The sequence below is a fragment of the Akebia trifoliata genome, chromosome 11 (genome assembly GCF_017979445.1).
Source record: "Akebia trifoliata isolate Shusen 1 chromosome 11, ASM1797944v1, whole genome shotgun sequence".
NCBI classification, from domain to species: Eukaryota; Viridiplantae; Streptophyta; class Magnoliopsida; order Ranunculales; family Lardizabalaceae; genus Akebia; species Akebia trifoliata.
In genome coordinates, this window is record NC_141385.1 from 4,312,348 (window position 1) to 4,332,877 (window position 20,530).

General features: G+C 34.4%; 3 protein-coding genes across 18 annotated transcripts in view; 2 read left to right on the plus strand and 1 right to left on the minus strand.

Moving 5' to 3' along the window:
* The window catches only part of LOC147390460 (uncharacterized), a 37,667-nt gene that overhangs the window by 1,418 nt on the left and 15,719 nt on the right, over positions 1–20,530 (plus strand). The window contains exons 2-3 of one of the 4 annotated variants that reach the window (XM_086459724.1): positions 1,067–1,269; positions 1,360–2,053. The exons of 1 other annotated variant lie outside the window; for it this stretch is intronic. In XM_086459724.1, the coding sequence (XP_086315850.1) occupies positions 1,067–1,269; positions 1,360–1,945 (789 nt within the window). In that variant the 3' untranslated portion in view covers positions 1,946–2,053. Of the gene's footprint in view, positions 1–1,066; positions 1,270–1,359; positions 2,054–20,530 lie in introns of those variants that run through there. 2 more of the 4 variants (XM_086459725.1, XM_086459726.1) reach the window with 2 other exon arrangements.
* On the plus strand, positions 2,442–5,563 carry LOC147390461 (uncharacterized). Of its 9 annotated transcripts, none has more exons than XR_015182933.1 (4): positions 2,442–3,013; positions 3,726–3,922; positions 4,041–4,091; positions 4,784–5,559. XR_015182933.1 is itself a non-coding variant. In XM_086458890.1 (4 exons), exons 2-4 carry the CDS (start codon positions 3,804–3,806, stop codon positions 4,960–4,962), a joined length of 327 nt encoding a protein of 108 aa, XP_086315016.1. In that variant the 5' UTR covers positions 2,442–3,013; positions 3,726–3,803; the 3' UTR covers positions 4,963–5,563. The 9 variants fall into 9 exon arrangements, 1 of the variants encoding a protein (XP_086315016.1); XM_086458890.1 differs by lacking the exon at positions 4,041–4,091 and adding an exon at positions 4,092–4,120 and having other exon boundaries at positions 4,784–5,563; XR_015182937.1 differs by having other exon boundaries at positions 2,443–3,013; positions 3,811–3,922; positions 4,784–5,561.
* LOC147390462 (heme A synthase COX15-like) lies at positions 6,224–9,425 on the minus strand. 5 transcript variants are annotated; one of them, XM_086458889.1, is made up of 5 exons: positions 8,970–9,405; positions 7,612–7,844; positions 7,290–7,529; positions 6,575–6,724; positions 6,224–6,488 (listed from the first exon to the last, which is right to left on the minus strand). In XM_086458889.1, the coding sequence occupies exons 2-5, from the start codon at positions 7,630–7,632 to the stop codon at positions 6,426–6,428; spliced, it is 474 nt and encodes a 157-aa protein (XP_086315015.1). In that variant the 5' UTR covers positions 7,633–7,844; positions 8,970–9,405; the 3' UTR covers positions 6,224–6,425. The 5 variants fall into 5 exon arrangements, with proteins under 5 accessions (XP_086315015.1, XP_086315014.1, XP_086315013.1 ...); XM_086458888.1 differs by lacking the exon at positions 7,612–7,844 and having other exon boundaries at positions 6,593–6,724; positions 7,316–7,529; positions 8,970–9,425; XM_086458887.1 differs by lacking the exon at positions 7,612–7,844 and having other exon boundaries at positions 7,316–7,529; positions 8,970–9,425.

Consider the following 20,530-nt stretch of genomic DNA (forward strand, 5'->3'; position numbering starts at 1 on the left):
AATTTGCTCCACAACTCCAAACAAACTGAAAAAAAATGAGATCAAACCAAGGAAGCAGTTGCGCAATGGAGAAGGATGTGGCTTACAGATTTCATAATTTTTTGGTTACCCATTTAAGAAAATGTAGTAATTGAATGTGTTTCAAAGGATAATTTCTTGAAGTTGAGACGAACCCAACCAATCACCAAAAGCACTTAGGTGTTAATGTTGTGGTAACACACTCTGCAGCCTTTGTTCCACTGTTTTTCGGCTTTCACTTTGTTACCCTCCTCAAGTTCCTTGGTAGCCCTTTCCTCGGGCTGCCTTCCAATAACATCCTTTGTGCCCACTATGTGACCTTTCCCCGACTTTCACTTTGGTGCCGCTCTTTCTGGGTTCTCAGCTTGCCCTTTCCCAGGTTGCTCCTGGTGAGTTTGAACCCAAGACTTGCAACTAATGCACCAAAGGAACATTGTTAATGGGGCGGGAAGTTAAGCACATATTTCTTGGGGGTCATAACATGGGCGTTTGAAACTGTTGCAGGAAAGTGGAGATTTTTTCAATAGTTGTTAACATCTACTTTGGATATCTTAGTCCTGAAAATCTCCCAAACTTTGGTGTGTGTGCATGCGTGTGTGGGGATATCGAAGCCCATCAGTTAGTGAATTGCCCGTAAAAAACATATATCATATGCCTCCATGTTTTTGGGTTATATTTATGTCCTGAGTCTAGCCATCTCTTATTATATCAGCTGTCTGCTATTAGTTTGCTGTTTGGTTTTAAGGCTTAATTAAACCCACACAGTTTTCCTGCACCTTAGGTTGTCACATCACAATGGTATTGGGTCACCCACATTCGGGCTTCATAAAATTGCTAATAACTATGGTGGATGACATTTCATCGTTTGCTAGTCCATCTAATTTTCAAAAGGAATCAAGATTTTTTAATGTCCCCCCCCCCCCCCCCCCCCTTCAACTGTCTAATACTTACTTATAATCATCATCATAGTTTTGCTTTATTCAAAATATTGGGTTCGGCAACATGATTACCTTTTATCTAAAATACCTAAACTTAATTGTTTTGACAGTTTATGCCAGCGAGAAAAGTTAAAGAGAAGGCCAGGAAGCTAAGAAATACTCTCCCCAAAGATATGCTGTCCAGCATGTCATCTAGAAATATACTTGCCCTGACATTTAGACAAGTAGTCTTGCAGTGTATTTGGAGTTTTGAACTGGAATTATTTGCTCCTGGAGCTGAGCGAAACAGGAAGATCTTGAAAATCCAAGAGAGGTTACGTACCCTTCCTTATCTATTATGCTTCTTTTTAAATTTTCAATGTCTGCCACTCATTTTCATAATATCATAATGTCCAACCTGCAGGGATCTTATGGTACTGATAGGTTCAGTTCTCTTATGCATTTCATATCAGCAGGTCCCGGCATTCTCCACTCTGAGCTCATCAGATGAACGATTTCTTTCTGTGCTTGCAGAAGCTATTTGCATGTCTTGTTTTGATAGCACTGAAATGGATTTCTGTGACAACTCCTTAGGTACAAGTTCAAACAATATTTTTTGTTGGTTTCAGAAGCCCAGAAGGGTTGCATCGAAGGACTTTTCTGTTGTCATATATAAATTATCTCAAGATGAGATAATTGAAAGTGCTAAGAAGTTTTTGGAAAATTTCAACAGGGAAAATTATATTCCAAGAGAAGAGAAAAGGAAGCACCGGTGGTGGACTTCATCAACATATTCAAAATTGGAAAGAATTGGTGGTCCCGAGTTCATTACATGGACAAGCGAGTATGTACCCGCTTACAAGATTCAAGTTGATGCATATAAATTTGATAATTCTAAGTTTGAAGGGTGGAAGAAGTCTGCAGAGAATATGTGGGAAATTCTTTTGACTCACAAACAAATGGTATTTAATCTTTCCTTGCAGCCTTGGCCTTCTACCAGCATTGTATAATGGAGAACTCTAATTCATGTTAAATATTACACAAGTTAATATTACTGGGCTTTTATACAATTTATTGGCGGACAGAGACTCACAGTTGGCTTTCTAACAAGCATTTTACCGGACCAAAACTAGATATTTTTTTATTATAGAAAATTAATAAAGGACCCTAGCAGGGATTTCTTTCTAATTAGTCCCTGAGATTTGGACGGTTGCTTGATAAGCCATTTAGTTAAACTTTCTTTTCTTAATGGTCCCTCAACCCAATCGCAGGTTATAATATTTTGAAATACTTAAATGACCCTTTTTCAACGATTTTTAAACGTGAATGACGAAAAAAATGATACACTTTTAATTTTGAACATTTAGATGTATTTTTTGATTTATTGCAACAACTAAAATAAAAAATGTAGAACGAAATCGAAATTAAAAAAAAAATAATATATATATATAATATAGGGTCGCGTTCCCACGACCCCCATTTCGACCCCCATCGCGACCCCCGATGTCAGCTATTCGATTTCCGTTAGATCTACGGTCCAGATCAATTATTCGATGGTAAAATAACGAGAATTCGTTATTTGCAAACGCCTCCCCGTAAAAAATAACAAAACAGTTCAGATTTCTTTTCTCTTCCTCTTCCTCTTCTCTCTCTCAAAAACAGATCAGATTTCTTCCTCTTCCTCTTCTTCCAAAGCTCTCTTCCTCTTCGTCTTCTTCCAAAGCTCTCTTCAAACTCACATATGCGACAACCCCCATCACCGTCTTCCTCATCTCTCTCTAAAAAATAGTTCTGATTTTTTCCAAAGCTTTCTTCCTCTTCGTCTTCTTCCAAAGCTTTCTTCCTCTTCGTCTTCTTCGTCCTCTTCAAACTCACATTTGCGACAACCCCCATCGCCGTCTTCCTCATCTCTCTCTCTCTCTCTCTAAGTCGTTGCGAAGAAACGAAGAGCTCGGCCGAACCCCAGCTCGACAGAAATCCAACTCGTCATCCCTCCCTCTGCTGGAAACGAAGACAGAACCTCGGCTTCGTCCTCATCTCTCTCCCTCTCTCTCTCTCTCTCCAACAGAAACCCTAAGGTAAACCCTTAATTTTTTTTTTCTTATTTTTTTTATGTATCGATTATGACGAATCATCGACAAATTTTGTTTTCAAAGCTGCTTTGTTTCATTGATATTGAGTTGTGGTATATTATACGTATGGGTTTGTCTAAATTCAAAATATCCAAGTATCCACGAAATCAGAAACCCTTAATTACTTTTTATTTTAAATTTCTTCGGTTATTCTGAGTTTTATATATGTTTAACTGAAAATTTTACAATCCTTATGTGTTTAATTCGAAGAAATGGGTTCGAATGGAAATTCCTATGCGTTTTTTTTATTTTATGATTGTTCATGTTCATGTTAATCTGCCTTATGTAAGCTGCATTTTTCTCTATCTACTAAATTGTGAATAGCTTATTATCCAAAACCTTCACAAATTTAGAAATACACTCTCAAATTTTTTGTTTTGTTTTAGATTCGTATTTGTTAGATTTAACATTAACATGATCCTAATCCGAATTGTAAATAACTGTTGAAGTTGTTTCAATGTGTTATAACACTTTGTAATGTTGAGAATAGGTAAAAGTTGGGGTGCCAATAGAAACACTCTCTCATTATTTATTAGATTTAGGATTTTATATAAGCTTAATCCTAATTGTAAACGACACCTAAAGTTGAAGAGTTTCCAAAAGGAAGCTTTGGAGGCTTGGTTAGCTAACCGAGATTGTCTTGTTCTTGCTGCAACAGGATTGGGTATGGATTTTTTATATTTTTATTTTAATTAAGTGAATTGGGTGGTTGTAATTGAGCTGAAGACCCCTTACAATGTCAGGATCAAAAAGAACAAATGAGTTTGCTTCCTCCTTACAAACTTTGTCTATTGTTGCCAGGCTGGAAGGGTTTGTTTCCAACAGAGAGCAGTCCTATGAAGATCCTATTGAAGAGTAAGTTTCATTTTTCAACTTTTTATTTTTATTCTTTTATTGAAGAATTAGTTCCTTAACATCAATGTAGAGTTGCTGATAAAATTAACTAAACTTTCCTCCCTTTTCCCTGTGATAGATTATGTCATGCTTGCAGAGAAATCCTAATATTTTGAAGTCCTTTCTTCAGGTTACTATATGCTGTTTTTGTCGTTTCAAGTGAGAATGCAATTGTTGCTGAATTGGCTGCAACATTACAGGGCAGCCCAAGGCCTTGCTCATGCTGAATTGGTTACTATATGCTGTTTTTGAAAATAATCCAACTACTTTCTTTAATTTTCTCATCCTTAAATAAAACTCTTTGATCTTTGCTTTTAATGCATCTAATCTGGTGATGGTATCCAGCCCACATTTGATTGCTCACACTAATTGAAATTTTACTTTATTCTTAATTTTCTATGTTATTAAATTTCAAAGAATTTCCTTACATCAAACCATTATTCCCCATCTTGTTTGCTATTATTTTCTACATGGGTTCATTGACCTCAATGTTGAGAGAGAAATCAACATCCAATTGAGCTATGGGCCCAACTTCTGTTTACATTTTTCCAATATGGAGACTGTCTGATATCTGCTACAATCAATCTGTTTTGTTATATGGTCATCCACGCAGAAGAGAAAAAACCATAATTTTGAATGGACTTTCATGTAAAATCCAATGAGAAGAAAATTATTAAGGGTCTCTATGATTGCACATGGTAAATATGTTTTTTAGGTCAATGATTGTGTGTTTTCCATGGAATTCATTTTCCTGTCCAACTTCTATTTACTTTTCTTCACTGGTAATGGGAAGAATAATAATCTTTTTCTCTTTAATGTCAGGTGAGGATAGGTTCTCAACTTTCCAAAGAAGGGATATAAGGAGTTCCATGGATTGGGTGGGGAACGAGTGGGTTGATATCAAGGCAAAACCAGATATTCTTTCATCCATTTCTGCAGCTGTTAGTCCTAGAATGAAGCTTTCTACTTGCTTGACTGTCACAATTACAGATGTGTGGTAGTTCAAGCTCTTCCTAGATCAACTTAGAACCATAGTTGAATGTTTTCCATTAAGTCCAGACTTCTATTTGTGTTGTACTTATGTTCTTTAGGCTGTGAAGTCATTGTCTAAAATGTTTCTCATTTGTAATTTATGTATCGTCATGTTTAAACTAATCAGCTTGTTTGTATTTTGCACCTTGGAATTCAGTTTATATTAATGGTCATGTTGAGTGGATCATAAATCTGAAGCAGGTCAGGTGAAAGGGTAACTAAAGATGAACATTGGATCAAGTTCAATGTGGTCTGAGTTGTAATTCTCTCCTTTTTGTTTGTTGAGAAAGTGACCCATTCAATAACATACAAAACCCATGTCCTTCAATAGAAATGCCATCATTTTCTTCCCTTTTATTTTCTATATATTCATCACCATTTTGTTGGAATGATCACTGTGGCATAAGGTCAGATGAATTCATTTACTAAACATCAAACAACGTGCTGGTTGCCCAACCTTTGAAACCTATAGACCTCAGTGATGGATATGTATAACAAACCCATCATAGCCATTGACCATCTCACCACTCAAGTTCAAGTAGGTGAAAAAAAAAAACAAACACTAAATAATATTCTCTGCTCAAAATTGAAGCCATGACCAATAAAGGAGTAATCAACAGCGTCAAAGTTAATAGTTACAAACACTTCTCCTAACTTCATTTGGCAATGTGGTGCTTACTTTGGCTCCAATTTTCTATTTTGGTATGTGGTAGGTTGAATAAGTTAAAAACAAAATTCTCTCAGAGACCAAATATTACCAGCCTGATTTGTAACTTGATAATACTATCGTCTATAATGAATAAAAAATAACTAAAATAAGAGAATGATTAATTAAAGAGGGCCAATCTCCTAAATTCATTGAGGAAACTCATGCTGATATGCTTTCAAGCATGATGATTATACTTCAACAACCAACATGTGAAATATTCTCTCTTAAGATGTCTGAAGCTTCAGCCACCCAAATTTTTTTTCTACAACATAATAATTAAACCACAGAGGCATAATGAAAATGTGGATAGAATCTATGAGCCAAAAATTGGTGATGTAATTATGTGAGACCAGGGCACATCAATGATTTAAATAGACCCCAAAGACCCTATCTTCCTGCCATAGTCACGCGTGGAAATTCTAATTTTGTCGTTGTTAGTTACAAAGACCCAAGAATTAACAAATAACCGAATCAAGAAAAGAAAATTTGCAAGAGATTGAGAAGTTCCAACTTGTTCCCAATTCAATAGTTCTGTATTGAACTCTATAAAAGCATTTCCATTAATCAAAATCTTACAAATTACTAAATATCCAACTGGTAAAAAGGCCTAATGTAGGCTTCGACAAGACTATAACATCAAATGAACCAAGTAATAATAGATTACAGGTTTCCTTTTCATCTCTTTAAATACTTGCCGATCAGCAGCATTACCTTGTCGAAAAATCATAGAGGCTTTCCATGTTCATAACTGCCTAATGAGAGAAGTGTTGATATTCCCAGTGTGACCTGCAATAATGATAAAATTAAGGAAACAGTTACTAAGTAATTACTTAAAAAACGTACTGGCACTAGGAAAGACACATTTTAAATACATGTGAACACAAAACAACTTGAAGACCAGCCATGCCCATGGTGTTCCCAATTAAAGATTTCACTGCAGGATGTATGTCCAACTTTCTTGTCGCCCACCACAAACCACAGATTGAAAGCAATGTGGTGGTTGCTAGAATACGATGATCGAGCTGTAAAACAATCAAAAAATGAATATAATTTAATTACTACAGAAATAATAATACTCTTTAAAGAGCTTCTGGGTATGAAAGGCCTTATTAGCCATTTCTCATTTTAAGCTAGTGCACATAGTTTACTGAATTGGAAACAAATCAAGTCTGCCTTATTTGAAAAGCATGGTCAATCACAAAAATAGAGAGACTAAATCACCGTAAAGGTTAGGAAAACACTGTCATAAAAAATATTTTGATAGATAACTACAATTTAAACTGTCGAATCGACAAATAAAACCATGAAAGTATCTGTATACCCAATAACTTAGCATGGAAAAGGTTCCCTGTACGGTTGATGTATTCTCAAAGAAGTTGTGCATAAGTGGTTCCATTCTAAAAATATCATCTAGAATCCATGTATAACCCATCTTTGGAAAAGTATTAAAAGCATGACCCTGGTAACCGAGCATGTGATCAACTATTACATCATAATTTGCTTTTGGGTGACAAGTGACAACCACCTAGCCTATCCACTAAATATTTGAAAATAATGGAACAAATGAGAATGGGAATAATTTCATACAGCATCATTTCCTGCGACAAAAGCACCTGACACAGCAGTAATGCCAACAAGGAAGCTTATAGGGAGGGCAAGTCTCTGAACTTTAGATACCCACGAAGCAAGAGATTCAGAAGGTGGTTCAGGCATGACAATTGAAAAACCAGTCCAAAGAAGGCCACAGTATATAACAAATGCTGATGTAAGATGAGCTGCAAGACGGTAAGGGCGGACTCTCAGCTGAACATATTCAGAAATTGGCTCCTACAAAAGCAGAACCATATTAGTGAATTTCATGACTAAAACAAGTCAACACACATTAAAAAAATGTTAAAGTGCTTCTTACTTCTAAACCACTTTTCACCATCCACCAGCCAATTAGTCCCTGCCCAGCACCAAGTGCAAGGAGACAAGAGTCTCAGACTAAGTCGAAAGGTTATAAATCCCTTGCTAAGAAAATATGTAAATGGAAGAGCAAACATGACACCAAGCCCCCTTCCCCACATCCGGTGTGCATATTCCATCCAATATATGAATTTAAAATCTTCAATGCTCATCCATGTTATCCAATGGTTGAGCCTGGATGAATAGAAGGTCAATGTCATGAACCATGTAAAAATTCAGCACAAATTAGATGCATTAAAAGCAAAGATCAAAGAGTTTTATTTAAGGATGAGAAAATTAAAGAAAATAGTTGGATTACTTTCAAAATGAAAATCACATGGGGAGACTAAGTATTAAAAAGAAAAGCAAATCATATAAAAACTACAACAAATTTAAACTTCCCTGCCTAACAATTAGGATTATAGAAGTGCTATAAAAACTCATGTACAGTTTTCATACATACAAATTTTATATAAAGCTATAAAAACTCATGTACATTTTTCATACATGCAATTCAGAACATGAAATTACAAAAAAAAAAAAAAAACAAGTTTTTGGACTATGTCCCATATATCAGCTAAGCAGCAATAACACCAACAAATAATAACACTCTCTAATATACAACACACAAATGTCAAAAGCAATTCAACACATTTTTTTTTTCCAATTTAACAAATAGAACCAAAGTTTTTAATAAATTTTTTTTAGTCCTGACCAGAGATGCTTTTCCAAGATACAACCAACCATAAATAAGATTCCAACACACTAGCCATACTCAAACATAGCAGAGCCCCAGTACAAGAGCCTCAGTATCCAATTGAATTTAACTGTGGGTCATATTATTAGAGAGTAGAAAGAGGAAAGATATTTGAAGTCCATAACTCAATCACAAGGAGAATGGACCAACACACACACACACACACAATCCCAATCACAAAGAAACTCAAAAAACAAGGATATTAATAGCCTAGAGAACCATGAAACTCTCCAAGGCAAAAGAGTGGCATCTCTCTATCTGATCTACGACCACCCTTTGGTTCTATTTCGATGACTTTCAAGTCTGTTTTAGTATATGTTTCATCATTCTTACAGTTTCATAAAAATTTCATTAATATTTTCACATCATTTCCATGAAAATTGTATAAATTTCCACACTAATCGAAACATTTTCATGAAACGTTTTGATTTCGAAGCTAACTGAAATAGACACCGAATCCACATTTAGTACCTTACATCAACACAAAGATGTGCATAAGCAAAAAACCATTCACCATTTTAGACTAAAAATAAAATAAAAATAAAAATAAATTAAGGGTTTACCTTAGGGTTTCTTTGGAGAGAAAGAGAGAGAGAGAGATGAGGACGAAGCTGCGACCTTCGTCGACGCCGTCGCAAACAAAGAGGAAGAAGAAGATCGTCGTCGTTAGCAGACGAAGTTGAAAAAAAACAGATCTGTTTTTGGGTCTTCATTTTTGGGTGATTCGAATATCAGTTTGAATCGTCGCGATGGGTTGGAATAGTTGGTAGATCGAAGAGTGAAACGAAGAAGATGACGTCGATCTGTTTTTCGATCGGAAGGACCTCTGAGTCGAAGAGGAAGAGAGTGAAGAAGAAGACGAAGATGGATGGAGAAATCAGATCTGTTTTTTTTTTTTTAATGTTTACGGGGAGGCGTTTGCAAATAACGAAAATTCGTTATTTTACCATCGAATAATTGATCTGGACCGTAGATCTAACGGAAATCGAATGGCTGACATCGGGGGTCGCGATGGGGGTCGAAATGGGGGTCGTAGGAACGCGACCCATATATATATATATATATATATATATATATATATATATATAGGGTCAGGTTCAAACGACAACCATTTCAACACACATATAGACAACGTGTTTTGTCTTATATGGGCAAAAATGTTTGGAATGGGCTGATTTTTTGTGAGGATGATCTCTGTGGTGAGGAGATCATCCTTGCCAAAAATCAGCTCATTATGAAACTTCTAGACCGTTCAATTTTTGTTGAAAAATTATAGACCGTCCAATTTTTGTAAATTAATTTGATGGGGTTACAAGTTTTGGAATGGGATGATTTTTTGCCAGGATGATCCCCTCATCACAGAGATCATCCTCACAAAAAATCAGCCCATTCCAAATATTTTTGCCCATATAAGACAAACACGTTGTCTATATGTGTGTTGCAGGAACCCGACCCATATATATATATATATATATATATATATAGGATCAGGTTCAAACGACAACCATTTCAACACACATATAGACAACGTGTTTTGTCTTATATGGGTAAAAATATTTGGAATGGGCTGATTTTTTGTGAGGATGATCTCTGTGGTGAGGAGATCATCCTTGCCAAAAATCAGTTCATTATGAAACTTCTAAACCGTCCAATTTTTGTAAATCAATTTTGATGGGGTTAGAAGTTTTGGAATTTGATGATTTTTTACCAGGATGATCCTCTCATCACAAAGATCATCCTCACAAAAAATCAGCCCATTCCAAACATTTTTGCCCATATAAGACAAAACACGTTGTCTAAATGTGTGTCGCAATGTGTGTTGCAGGAACCTGACCCATATATATATATATATATATATATATATATATATATATATATATATATATATATATATGGGTCAGGTTCAAACGACAACCATTTCAACACACATATAGACAACGTGTTTTGTCTTATATGGGTAAAAATGTTTGGAATTTGTGAGGATGATCTCTGTGGTGAGGAGATCATCCTTGCCAAAAATCAGTTCATTATGAAACTTCTAAACCGTCCAATTTTTGTAAATCAATTTTGATGGGGTTAGAAGTTTTGGAATTTGATGATTTTTTACCAGGATGATCCTCTCATCACAAAGATCATCCTCACAAAAAATCAGCCCATTCCAAACATTTTTGCCCATATAAGACAAAACACGTTGTCTATATGTGTGTCGCAATGTGTGTTGCAGGAACCTGACCCATATATATATATATATGGGTCAGGTTCAAACGACAACCATTTCAACACACATATAGACAACGTGTTTTGTCTTATATGGGCAAAAATGTTTGGAATGGGCTGATTTTTTGTGAGGATGATCTCTGTGGTGAGGAGATCATCCTTGTCAAAAATCAGCTCATTATGAAACTTCTAGACCGTCCAATTTTTGTTGAAAAATTATAAACCGTCCAATTTTTGTAAATCAATTTTGATGGGGTTACAAATTTTGGAATGGGATGATTTTTTGCCAGGATGATCCCCTCATCACAGAGATCATCCTCACAAAAAATCAGCCCATTCCAAACATTTTTGCCCATATAAGACAAACACGTTGTCTATATGTGTGTCGCAATGTGTGTTGCAGGAACCCGACCCTATATATATATAGTGGCTAGCTCGCCACTTTTTATTCATTATCGAGTTTAACATTTTTATTGAGCTCATCAATTTTTATTTATTGTTGAGCTCATCACTTTTTATTGTTGAGTTCAACAATTTAAAAAAAATGTCAAACTTGATAGTACACATGTTGAATCTAAAAATAGAAAGTATTGAGCTTAATGCTGGTAAAATCCAATCGTCTTCGTTTTTCAAACTTTTCTGACTAAAATGAATGAAAAGATTGACTCATCTTGATGCTTGATTTTTCTTTCTAGTTATTCTTTTTGAATTTTTGAATTTTTTGTCCTTGGTGATGTATTTGTGTTAAAAAAATAATAATTGAGAAGAGAGAGAGAGAGAGGGAGAGAGATAAGTAGAAATTTTGGTAGAGTTTTAAGTTGAGGGGTGTGGCTTGATAGCATATGTTGGATTTATGAGAAAAGAGAATTTATATAGAGTTTGGGGTAAAATGATTCAACCCTAAAAACAAATCAAAATAACATTCTTTTTGTTTTATTTTTCAATTGTATAAGGATTGAAATGGAATTTACCTTAGGATTTTAGGAGATTGATTGTGAAAATGCCTTGTATGAGGGACATAAGAGTGGAAGATGAGAAGCATGGGCTACATAATGTGATGGGGAAGATAATATGAGTATTTTTTTAATGGAGAGATGATGAGGATGTACAACACAAGGTGGTAGAGGTAAGGTGTAGATTAGGGTAGTAGGTGTATTGTAGTAGTAACATATGGCATAGGTAAGTTAGGTTTGAGAGATAAATTGTGGTAGTGACATGTGTCCACCTAAATGCACATGTGCTTAGGAGTTGAGCTAAGGCTTAGGTTTAGGATTTGGGCTTTGATTAGGATTTGAATGGATTTAATTTTTAAAAAGGGTTTATGGATGAATTGGGTACGGACTTCTGAGCAAAGGCCATGGGTCTTGTGCGTGCTTCATTAAACCAAATCCATCTTTCATGTGTTTTCTTGATTTCTCGGATTTGATCCGAATAAAATGAGGTGTCTACAATCTCTATGGTGATGAGATCATCCTCACAATAATCAATCCAATCTAAAACTTTCAATCCCATCAAATCCGAATAAAATGAGGTGTCTACAATCTCTATGGTGATGAGATCATCCTCACAATAATCAATCCAATCTAAAACTTTCAATCCCATCAAAAGTGATTTATAGTGGTGGACTTTTGATTTTTTATCGTAAATTTGTAAACCACTTTTGATGGGGTTGTAAGTTTTAGATTGGGCAAATTTTTTTTGAGGATAATCTCATTATTATCTAGATCATTCACATAAAAAATCAAATCAATCCGAAACTTTTAAGTCATATAGGACAAATTTTATCTCCCAAACTTTATATATATGAGGGAGATCCAAAAGATCTCAAATATACATACAATTATAGTATATATAAAAAGAAATCATTTCAACCATATTGAGGGAGGATCTGACCATGGTTCAACTAATTTGATAAGTTTTTGGTCCCAACTCAACCTTAAAACACTGATTAAAAAAAGAAAAAGAAAAAAACACTCTATGTGTGATCAAAAAGAGATTTTAAGATGTCTTATTTAATTACAATGTTAATTAATTAAGCTCTAAGTTATCTTAAAAATTGAATTATATTAATAATAATAAAAAAAAGAATTTTGTTAGTTGGGTTGCAATAGAATTGTAGAGAGACAATCAAAATTCTATGTGATCAAAAGGGAAAATGTTTAATGATCCCTATTGTTTAGGAGAACTATGTTAACATCCCTGATCACGTGGATTTAACAACCAAATACAAGTCTTTATGAAAAACAATAAAAAAAAGAAGTTTTCAAAAAAATAAAATAAAAATAAAAACATCTTTCAGCAATCCATCATATATTACATTCACGTAGCCTAGGTAATGTCACACCATGGCAATATGGCATAGTGACCACTTAATTAATTTTTGGATTAGTAGATAAAAACTTAACATATGAATATACATATACTACATCATTATACCAAATACAACATTAATTCTCAGTTTGTAGTTCATTATAACATTAACACAGACATAATTCTCACTCAACACATTTGCTAAATTCCTTATCTCATTTTGTTACTAGAAGCATTGGTTGCCCAGTTGACGTTTTTGTGGATTTTGAGTGAAAATTTTGATTAAGTAAAAAATTGATATTGTCCAAAAGAATCCAACTAGAAACCCGACCCATGCACCTTCCCACAAAAACCATGGCTCCTCCTCCTCCTCCTCCTCCTTCTTCGCTGTATAACTTCGTGGACTCATAGTTTGACATGGAACCTGAATTTGTTTCCCACACAACCCCTTGTTGTTAGCATAAGAATTGAGATCGTTCATTGTATCCATCTCGCTACCCTCCGGAATCTGACCCTCAAGTTCATTATTGCTTACATCCAATTTAGTAAGCTGTTTCATATTCTTGAATGTTTGTGGAATAATACCATAAAGCTTGTTATGTGACAAGTCTAAACTCTCTAGATTTTCAAATCCTCCAAAACTCGCAGGGATGCCACTGGAGAGTTTGTTATATGAAATATTGAGTGATTTAAGACCTGTAAGACAACCTAAAGATGATGGGATCTCGCCAGACAAATGATTTCTTGACAAGTCTAGCAATTTGTACATATATAGGCCATGACTAGGGAGACTTTGAACCATGCTCTTCCACTGTACTTTCGTGCCACTTCCTCTATGTTTTGGCAAGCTATGCATTTGAGTATAAAAACCATCAATCATCCCTGTGAGATTTCCAAACATCTGTGGGATTTCTCCATCGAGATTGTTGTTGGAAAGGTCGAGGATGTGAAGATTAGTTAGATTGGATAAAAGATGGGGGATAGACCCGTGGAAGTGATTTCCCCTTAAGATTAGAACTTTTAATCTTGATAATCGAGAGAGGAAGTTTGGTACCTCACCAGAAATTTCATTGTCATGGAGATCAAGGTACGTTAGGTTTTCCATTGTAGAAAAATTCTCTGATAAACGGCCTGAGAATCTGTTTTCTCCAAACTTGAGTGAACGTAGATTATTTCCAAAGTTCACTGGAACTTCTCCAAAGAATTTATTGGAGGATAGGTCAATGCACAACAAAGAAGGGAATTTAGGAATTTTGTCACCTGAAAAGTTGTTCTTAGACAAGATTAGTTCTTCTAAGTTGTGCAACCTTGTCATGGAATGCGGCAATGAACCAGAAAAATTATTTTGACCTAACCTTAGGATTCGAAGATTGGTCGCATCGTTGATGTTCTTTGGAAGTTGGCCAATAAAATTGTTGTTTGAAAGATCAATCACATCCAAGTCAGGTTTGAAAAGACGAGGTGGGAGGGAACCTGTGAGATTATTGTTGTTGAGATAAATGTTCGAGAGATTGAAATCAAGAAGCCATTGCGGGATTGTCCCTTCTAATTCATTGCCACTTAGATCCAATGAAGAAAGATCTTTCTGGTTGGACAGCCAACTGGGAAAGTTTCCACTGATGCCGCAGAATCCCAAATATAATCCATTCAACAAAAATTTGGGATTGATCTTCAAGTTGCCATGCAAATTAAGTTTGTTTCCTCCAAGATACAATTGCTCCAATCCCTCAATTTCAAACAACTCCACCGGGATCCCTCCTGTAAAAAACAAAATTATTTGTTAAATCAAAGATTGGATTTCCAAGTTAATAATGAGTTATTGAAATTTTACCTGATAAGTTGTTGTTGTACAGGATTAAATTGACGAGGTTAGACAAATTTCCAAAAGATGTTGGAATTCCACCAGTTAAGTTGTTGTCACTGAGGTCCAGATGAAGAAGGCTGGGTAGGTTGCCAATTTCAATTGGAATATTTGATGAAAGGGAATTGTTTTGAAGCTTCAAGGACTGTAGATCCCTTAGATTCTGCCAAATTGAGCTTGGGATTCCATCTGTGATTCCGTTGCTACTGAGATCCAATTCAACAAGCTTCGACAAGTTGCCAAATGATGTTGGGATTCCGCCAGAAAAATCATTATTATGGAGCTCCAAATTCTGCAATTGATTGAGGTTTCCGATCTCCGTAGGGATCTTTCCAGATAGATGGTTATAAGACACAACCAACTCTCTCAAGCTTAAAAGATGTCCCACTTCACTAGTCAAGTTTCCACTTAGAAAATTTGAACCCAGACTAAGAAATTTGAGATTTCTAAGACCAAATATTTGAGAAGGAATAGAGCCATTAAATCCATTAAAACCCAAGTCGAGAAAAACCAACCTAGTCAGGTTGAGAAAGCCGTTTGTCGGAATTTCTCCATGCATTCCATTCCCAGATATATTCAGATTTGTCAAGCTTCTTATACGAAAGAGTGGTGTCAAAGCTGCAACATTCGAACTCCCGATAATAGTGGAGAGATCAAGGCTTTCGACTAGTCTTGAAGAAAGGAGAGTAGAACAGTTTACACGATTCCATCGACAACAATCAGAATTGGAGACCCAAGAGTCCAAATCCAAAGGGTTGTACAAGAAGCTCTTGTCATGATTTCCAATTAATATGGATTTGAATTGGAGGAGAGCCTGTTCATGATCCTCAGGGCAGCATTGACATAGACTTGTGAAGAAGAAGAAGAAGAAGAAGAAGAAGAAGATGAAGAAGTAAGGAGAAGAGCAATGGAGTTGTGGTTGTGACTTGGCCATTGATTTGCTTTGGCAAGATATGGTGCTCACCAATCCTGTTACATTTCCTTTAATAGTAATTGAAGTTCAAAAAGTCGTTGGGTGGTTAGAAAGGGTTTTGTTCTTTGACTTTTTTTTGTTTTTTTTTTGGCTTGAGATTGGCATTATTTTATTGAAGTAGTTATTATTCTGTAATTTGAGTCATGTGGGTCTCTCTTAAAACTCATAAACAGCGTGGCTAAATAGTGGCTAACATGTACAGATCATCAGGACCCAACTTGCATTTATCCCCTACATGCACCCAAAAATAAATGGGTACCATGGCAATTTAATTTAACAAAAAAAAAAAAAAAAAATCATGAAGCCATTGGGTGATTAATACTTGATTTAGTAGTTTTTATTTGAATTCTAGAGCACTAAAAAATAAATCATTGACCTGAAAAATTAATTATTTCTTAACAACTTTAATGTGGCTTCCTTGAAATACCCTTAAATTCTACATAAAGACCAAAGGGGGAGGAGTGGTTATTTTTTCTAGACCTTGAGATAAATATTTGAGAGATTGAAATCAAGAAGCCATTGAGGGATTGTCCCTTTGAATTCATTGTCACTTAGATCCAATGAAGAAAGATCTTTTTGGTTGGACAACCAATTGAGAAAGTTTCCATTGATACCACAAGATCCCAAGTATAATCATTTCAACAAAAATTTGGGATTGATCTTCAGGTTGCCAAGCAAATTAAGTTTGTTTCCTCCAAGATGCAATTGTTCCAATCCCTCAATTTCAAACAACCCCACCGTGATCCCTCTTGTAAAAAATATGACCGGATACCACATAAATGTAGAGGAAAAATTTTATGAACTAAAAAAAAAACTTGACTAGTCGGATTGCTAAACACTAGACAGGTTGGCTCCAAACACAATGGTTGTAGTCCTATTGTGCCTTGGGCCTGCATGTGCGTGCGAGGCCCAACCTCTTTTTCTCTCTCACACTCAAGCAACTAGGAGCGTAGGAATATTTAAAAGATGAGCAAAAGTCCTATATTTATCCAATGTGGACTAAATATTTATAGAGCTATCTCTAACACTTAAAGAGAAATAATCTTTGACTTTTCAATTATCACAAACAAGGAAAATGCTCTTTTAACTAAGGTTTTACTAAAAATGAAAAAACCCTACACTAACCACATTCTAAGAGAAAATAAAGTCTTGTGTTCAAATTTTTCCCCAACAAAATTCAATAAATAATATTAACTATGAAACCTACAACATATACGATTTAAAGAGTAGGATTCGTTGGCTCTAAAATGCATTAAACGGAATTTTATTTTGAACCATACCGAATCGTTTCACACCCAAATGCATTAACGGGGAGTTGTTGTGATTTGGATGTGGATGGGTGTTTTTCTCTGCTTTGGAAAGAGAGGTTATGACTTTCACGTCTCCACATATAGTCCTCACCACTCCTATACATTTTATTTTTAACCATACCGAATCGATTCACACCCAAATGCACTAATAGAAGGTCAATGGAGGAGTTGTTGTGATTTGGACATGGATGGGTGTTTTTCTTTACTTTGACAAGAGATGTTACAACGTCCACATCTTCACATATAGTCCTCACCACTCCTATACATTTTAAAATCCTCCCCCCCCCCCCCCCCCCTCCCTCCCCCTCATAATTAATATTTATAATTATAAAAGAGAAATGTTATTGGCACCCAATTTTTACTTATAGTACCCTAATTTCTTAAATTATTTATCACACCCTATCAAAGAATAAAACACACCATTCAAACATTACAAAAGTTTGGTTCACGTTATTACCTCAACCTTAGAGTTTATAATTAGGATTAGGCTCACATAAAATCTTAAATCTAAGAGAGAAAATCACGAACCCACCGAATTTTGGTTGGGTTTGGCGAACCAATACATTAAGTTAGACAAACAATTTATTATATGTTTTTCATTGTTCATATTTTAAATTTAAATTTTTTTGTAGAGGGTAAAATCGGTATTAGACACAATTTAAATAAGGCGAATATTGATCACATGTCAGATTTAATGTGTATCTTGAGATTTTGATTAATCTATTTTGAATTAGATTTTATTTGTAATCTATTTTGAATTAGATTTTACTTGTAATCTTATCAAGAAATAGAAAGTCTCTTAATTGATTGGGGAGTATCTATTTTTAGATAATGATATATTTAATAAAGAATCCTAGATGATTTGTCTTTCCTTTTTAGGTTTTGACTTTTGTATTTGTATAAAGAGAACTTCTAGGTAAAAACAAGAAAGGAAAAAAAGTAGAGAAGGCTAGATTTTGTAGACCTTATGTTTTGTCTTCTCTCCATTTTTCCCTCTTTTTTTTAATTATATTTTCTATACTATTTTTTGTCGTTCATATGCATTAAGAACAATGAAGATCATATTAAAGGTAAATCTTGAGGAATTGACGACATCCAAAATTTTACTTCTGTAATTTTATTATTTTATTTCTATTTAAGTTGAAAATTTTAACATCCTAATTGTATGTATAACTTGTACACTTGAATTATATATACGCACAAGTAAATCAAGCAAACGAACATATATAAAAAACCAAAACAAACGATATACAAAATCAAAACAAACCAAGAAATGAATTATATCTACCTAAACCTCTAAACCAAGTTCATTCTAGAGTGGTGAACCACGAACCCAAATTTAAATTTAGTGAATCAACAAACCAAGTAATATATATATATATATGAACCATTGATAGCTCTGGATCAAGTATAATCCAATTTAATTTCGTAACCCGAAGCCTTTAATAGTTTGACTTGTTTAATTTTTTCCTACTAGGATGGAAGCCATGGAGTTAATGGAGCTAGTACCATAATTTTAAATCCCGTTTGAGACCAAGATGACTTGTCCTATTTGTCTCAGTATCGGTCACGAATGAGACAAGTTGACAAATCGTCTCAAACCTGATGTGTTTCTCAAAGGTCAATCCATTGTGTCATTTTTGAACAAGATGACTTGGTCTTGTTCATGGATGAGAAGTCAAAATGAGTTTTAAAACCATAGGAATAGACACTACTGTGAAAGCTCTTATAGCTTCCGTAATGTACATATAAGTGGGTATGTTAGCATTAGACCCACTAATTTTAACTAATCAGATATCTCCAATGAATTTGTTAAAATGTGTGTTCGACATGTAAGAAGTTAGAAATTATGTTAATTGTGACCAGCCTTTTGTTAAACCTCATAAATATTCAATTCAACTGATTTTTATTTTAAAAAAATGTTAAACTTAAAATTTAACATGTACATTGGAGATGAGACATGATTTTAAATTTCTTCCGAGATCGGGATGACTCGCTTAAGTCATCTCGATCTCGTTCAACAATGATACAAATATGCAAGGTGTTTCAACATTCACATCATATTTTGAAAATCTCGAAAAAGTACACTGAAATTTTGATTAAAATACATTTTTTTTCGAATTTAAATGTTTATTATATAAATAAAACATTATTATGACTAACTATTTTCTTCTATATCTTATTTTATTAAAAAATTATATATATATATATATATATGGGGCCATTCAAGGGCTAGATGTAAAAACATATGAAAAAACAATGGTTTTTCAAAATATGGGTTAGAGATTTTGGATTGAGCTGATTTTTTGCAAAAATGGTCACTATGATGAGAAGATCATCCTCACAAAAAATCAGCTCAATCATAAACTTCTAAATCCATCAAAAGTGATTTACAAATTATTGACAAAAAATCAACGGTCCACATTCTAAATCACTTTTAATGGGGTTAGAAGTTTCAGATTGGACTGATTTTTTTTTCAGATGATCTTTCCATCATAGAGATCATCCTCATAAAAATCAGCTCAATCCGAAATTTCTAACCCGTATTTTAAAATTTTATTAATATTACATTGTTTTTACATATGTTTTCTCATATGTTTATATATATATATATATGGGTCCCTTTCAGCAACAAACATTTTGACAAACATTTTGGCAAAACATTTTTCAAAACATGGGTTAGAGGTTTAAGAATGGGCTGATTTTTGGTGAGGATGATCTCTACGGTGAGGAGATCATCCTCATCAAAAATCAGCCCATTCCAAAACTTCTAGCCCCATATTAACAGGTTGAGAAATCGTGGACCGTCCATTTTTTGTAAACCATTTTTGTTGGGTTAGAAGTTTTGGAATGGACTGATTTTTGGTGATGATGATCTATTCCCTGTAGAGATCATCCTCACCAAAAATCAGCCCATTCCAAAACCTGTAACCCATATTTTCAAAAATGTTTTGCCAAAATGTTTGTCAAAATGTTTGTTGCTGAACATTTCCCTATATATATATATATATATATATATATATATATATATATATATATATATATATATATATATATATATATATATATATATGGGTTAGGTTCAAGGGCCATATGAGAAAACATATAAGAAAACTTTCGACGGTAAATAAAATTTTAAAATATGGGTTAGAAATTTTGGATTGAGCTGATTTTTTGTGAGGATGATCTCTATGATTGGAAGATCATCCAAAAAAAAAAAAAAAAATCAGTCCAATCTAAAACTTCTAACCCCATTAAAAGTGATTTAGAATGTGGACCGTCGATATTTTACCAATTTTTATCACTAATTTGTAAATCACTTTTGATGGATTTAGAAGTTTCTGATTGAGCTAATTTTTTGTGAGGATGATCTTCTCATCATAGTGACCATCCTTGCAAAAAATCAGCTCAATCCAAAACCTCTAACCCTTATTTTGAAAAACGAAAGTTTTC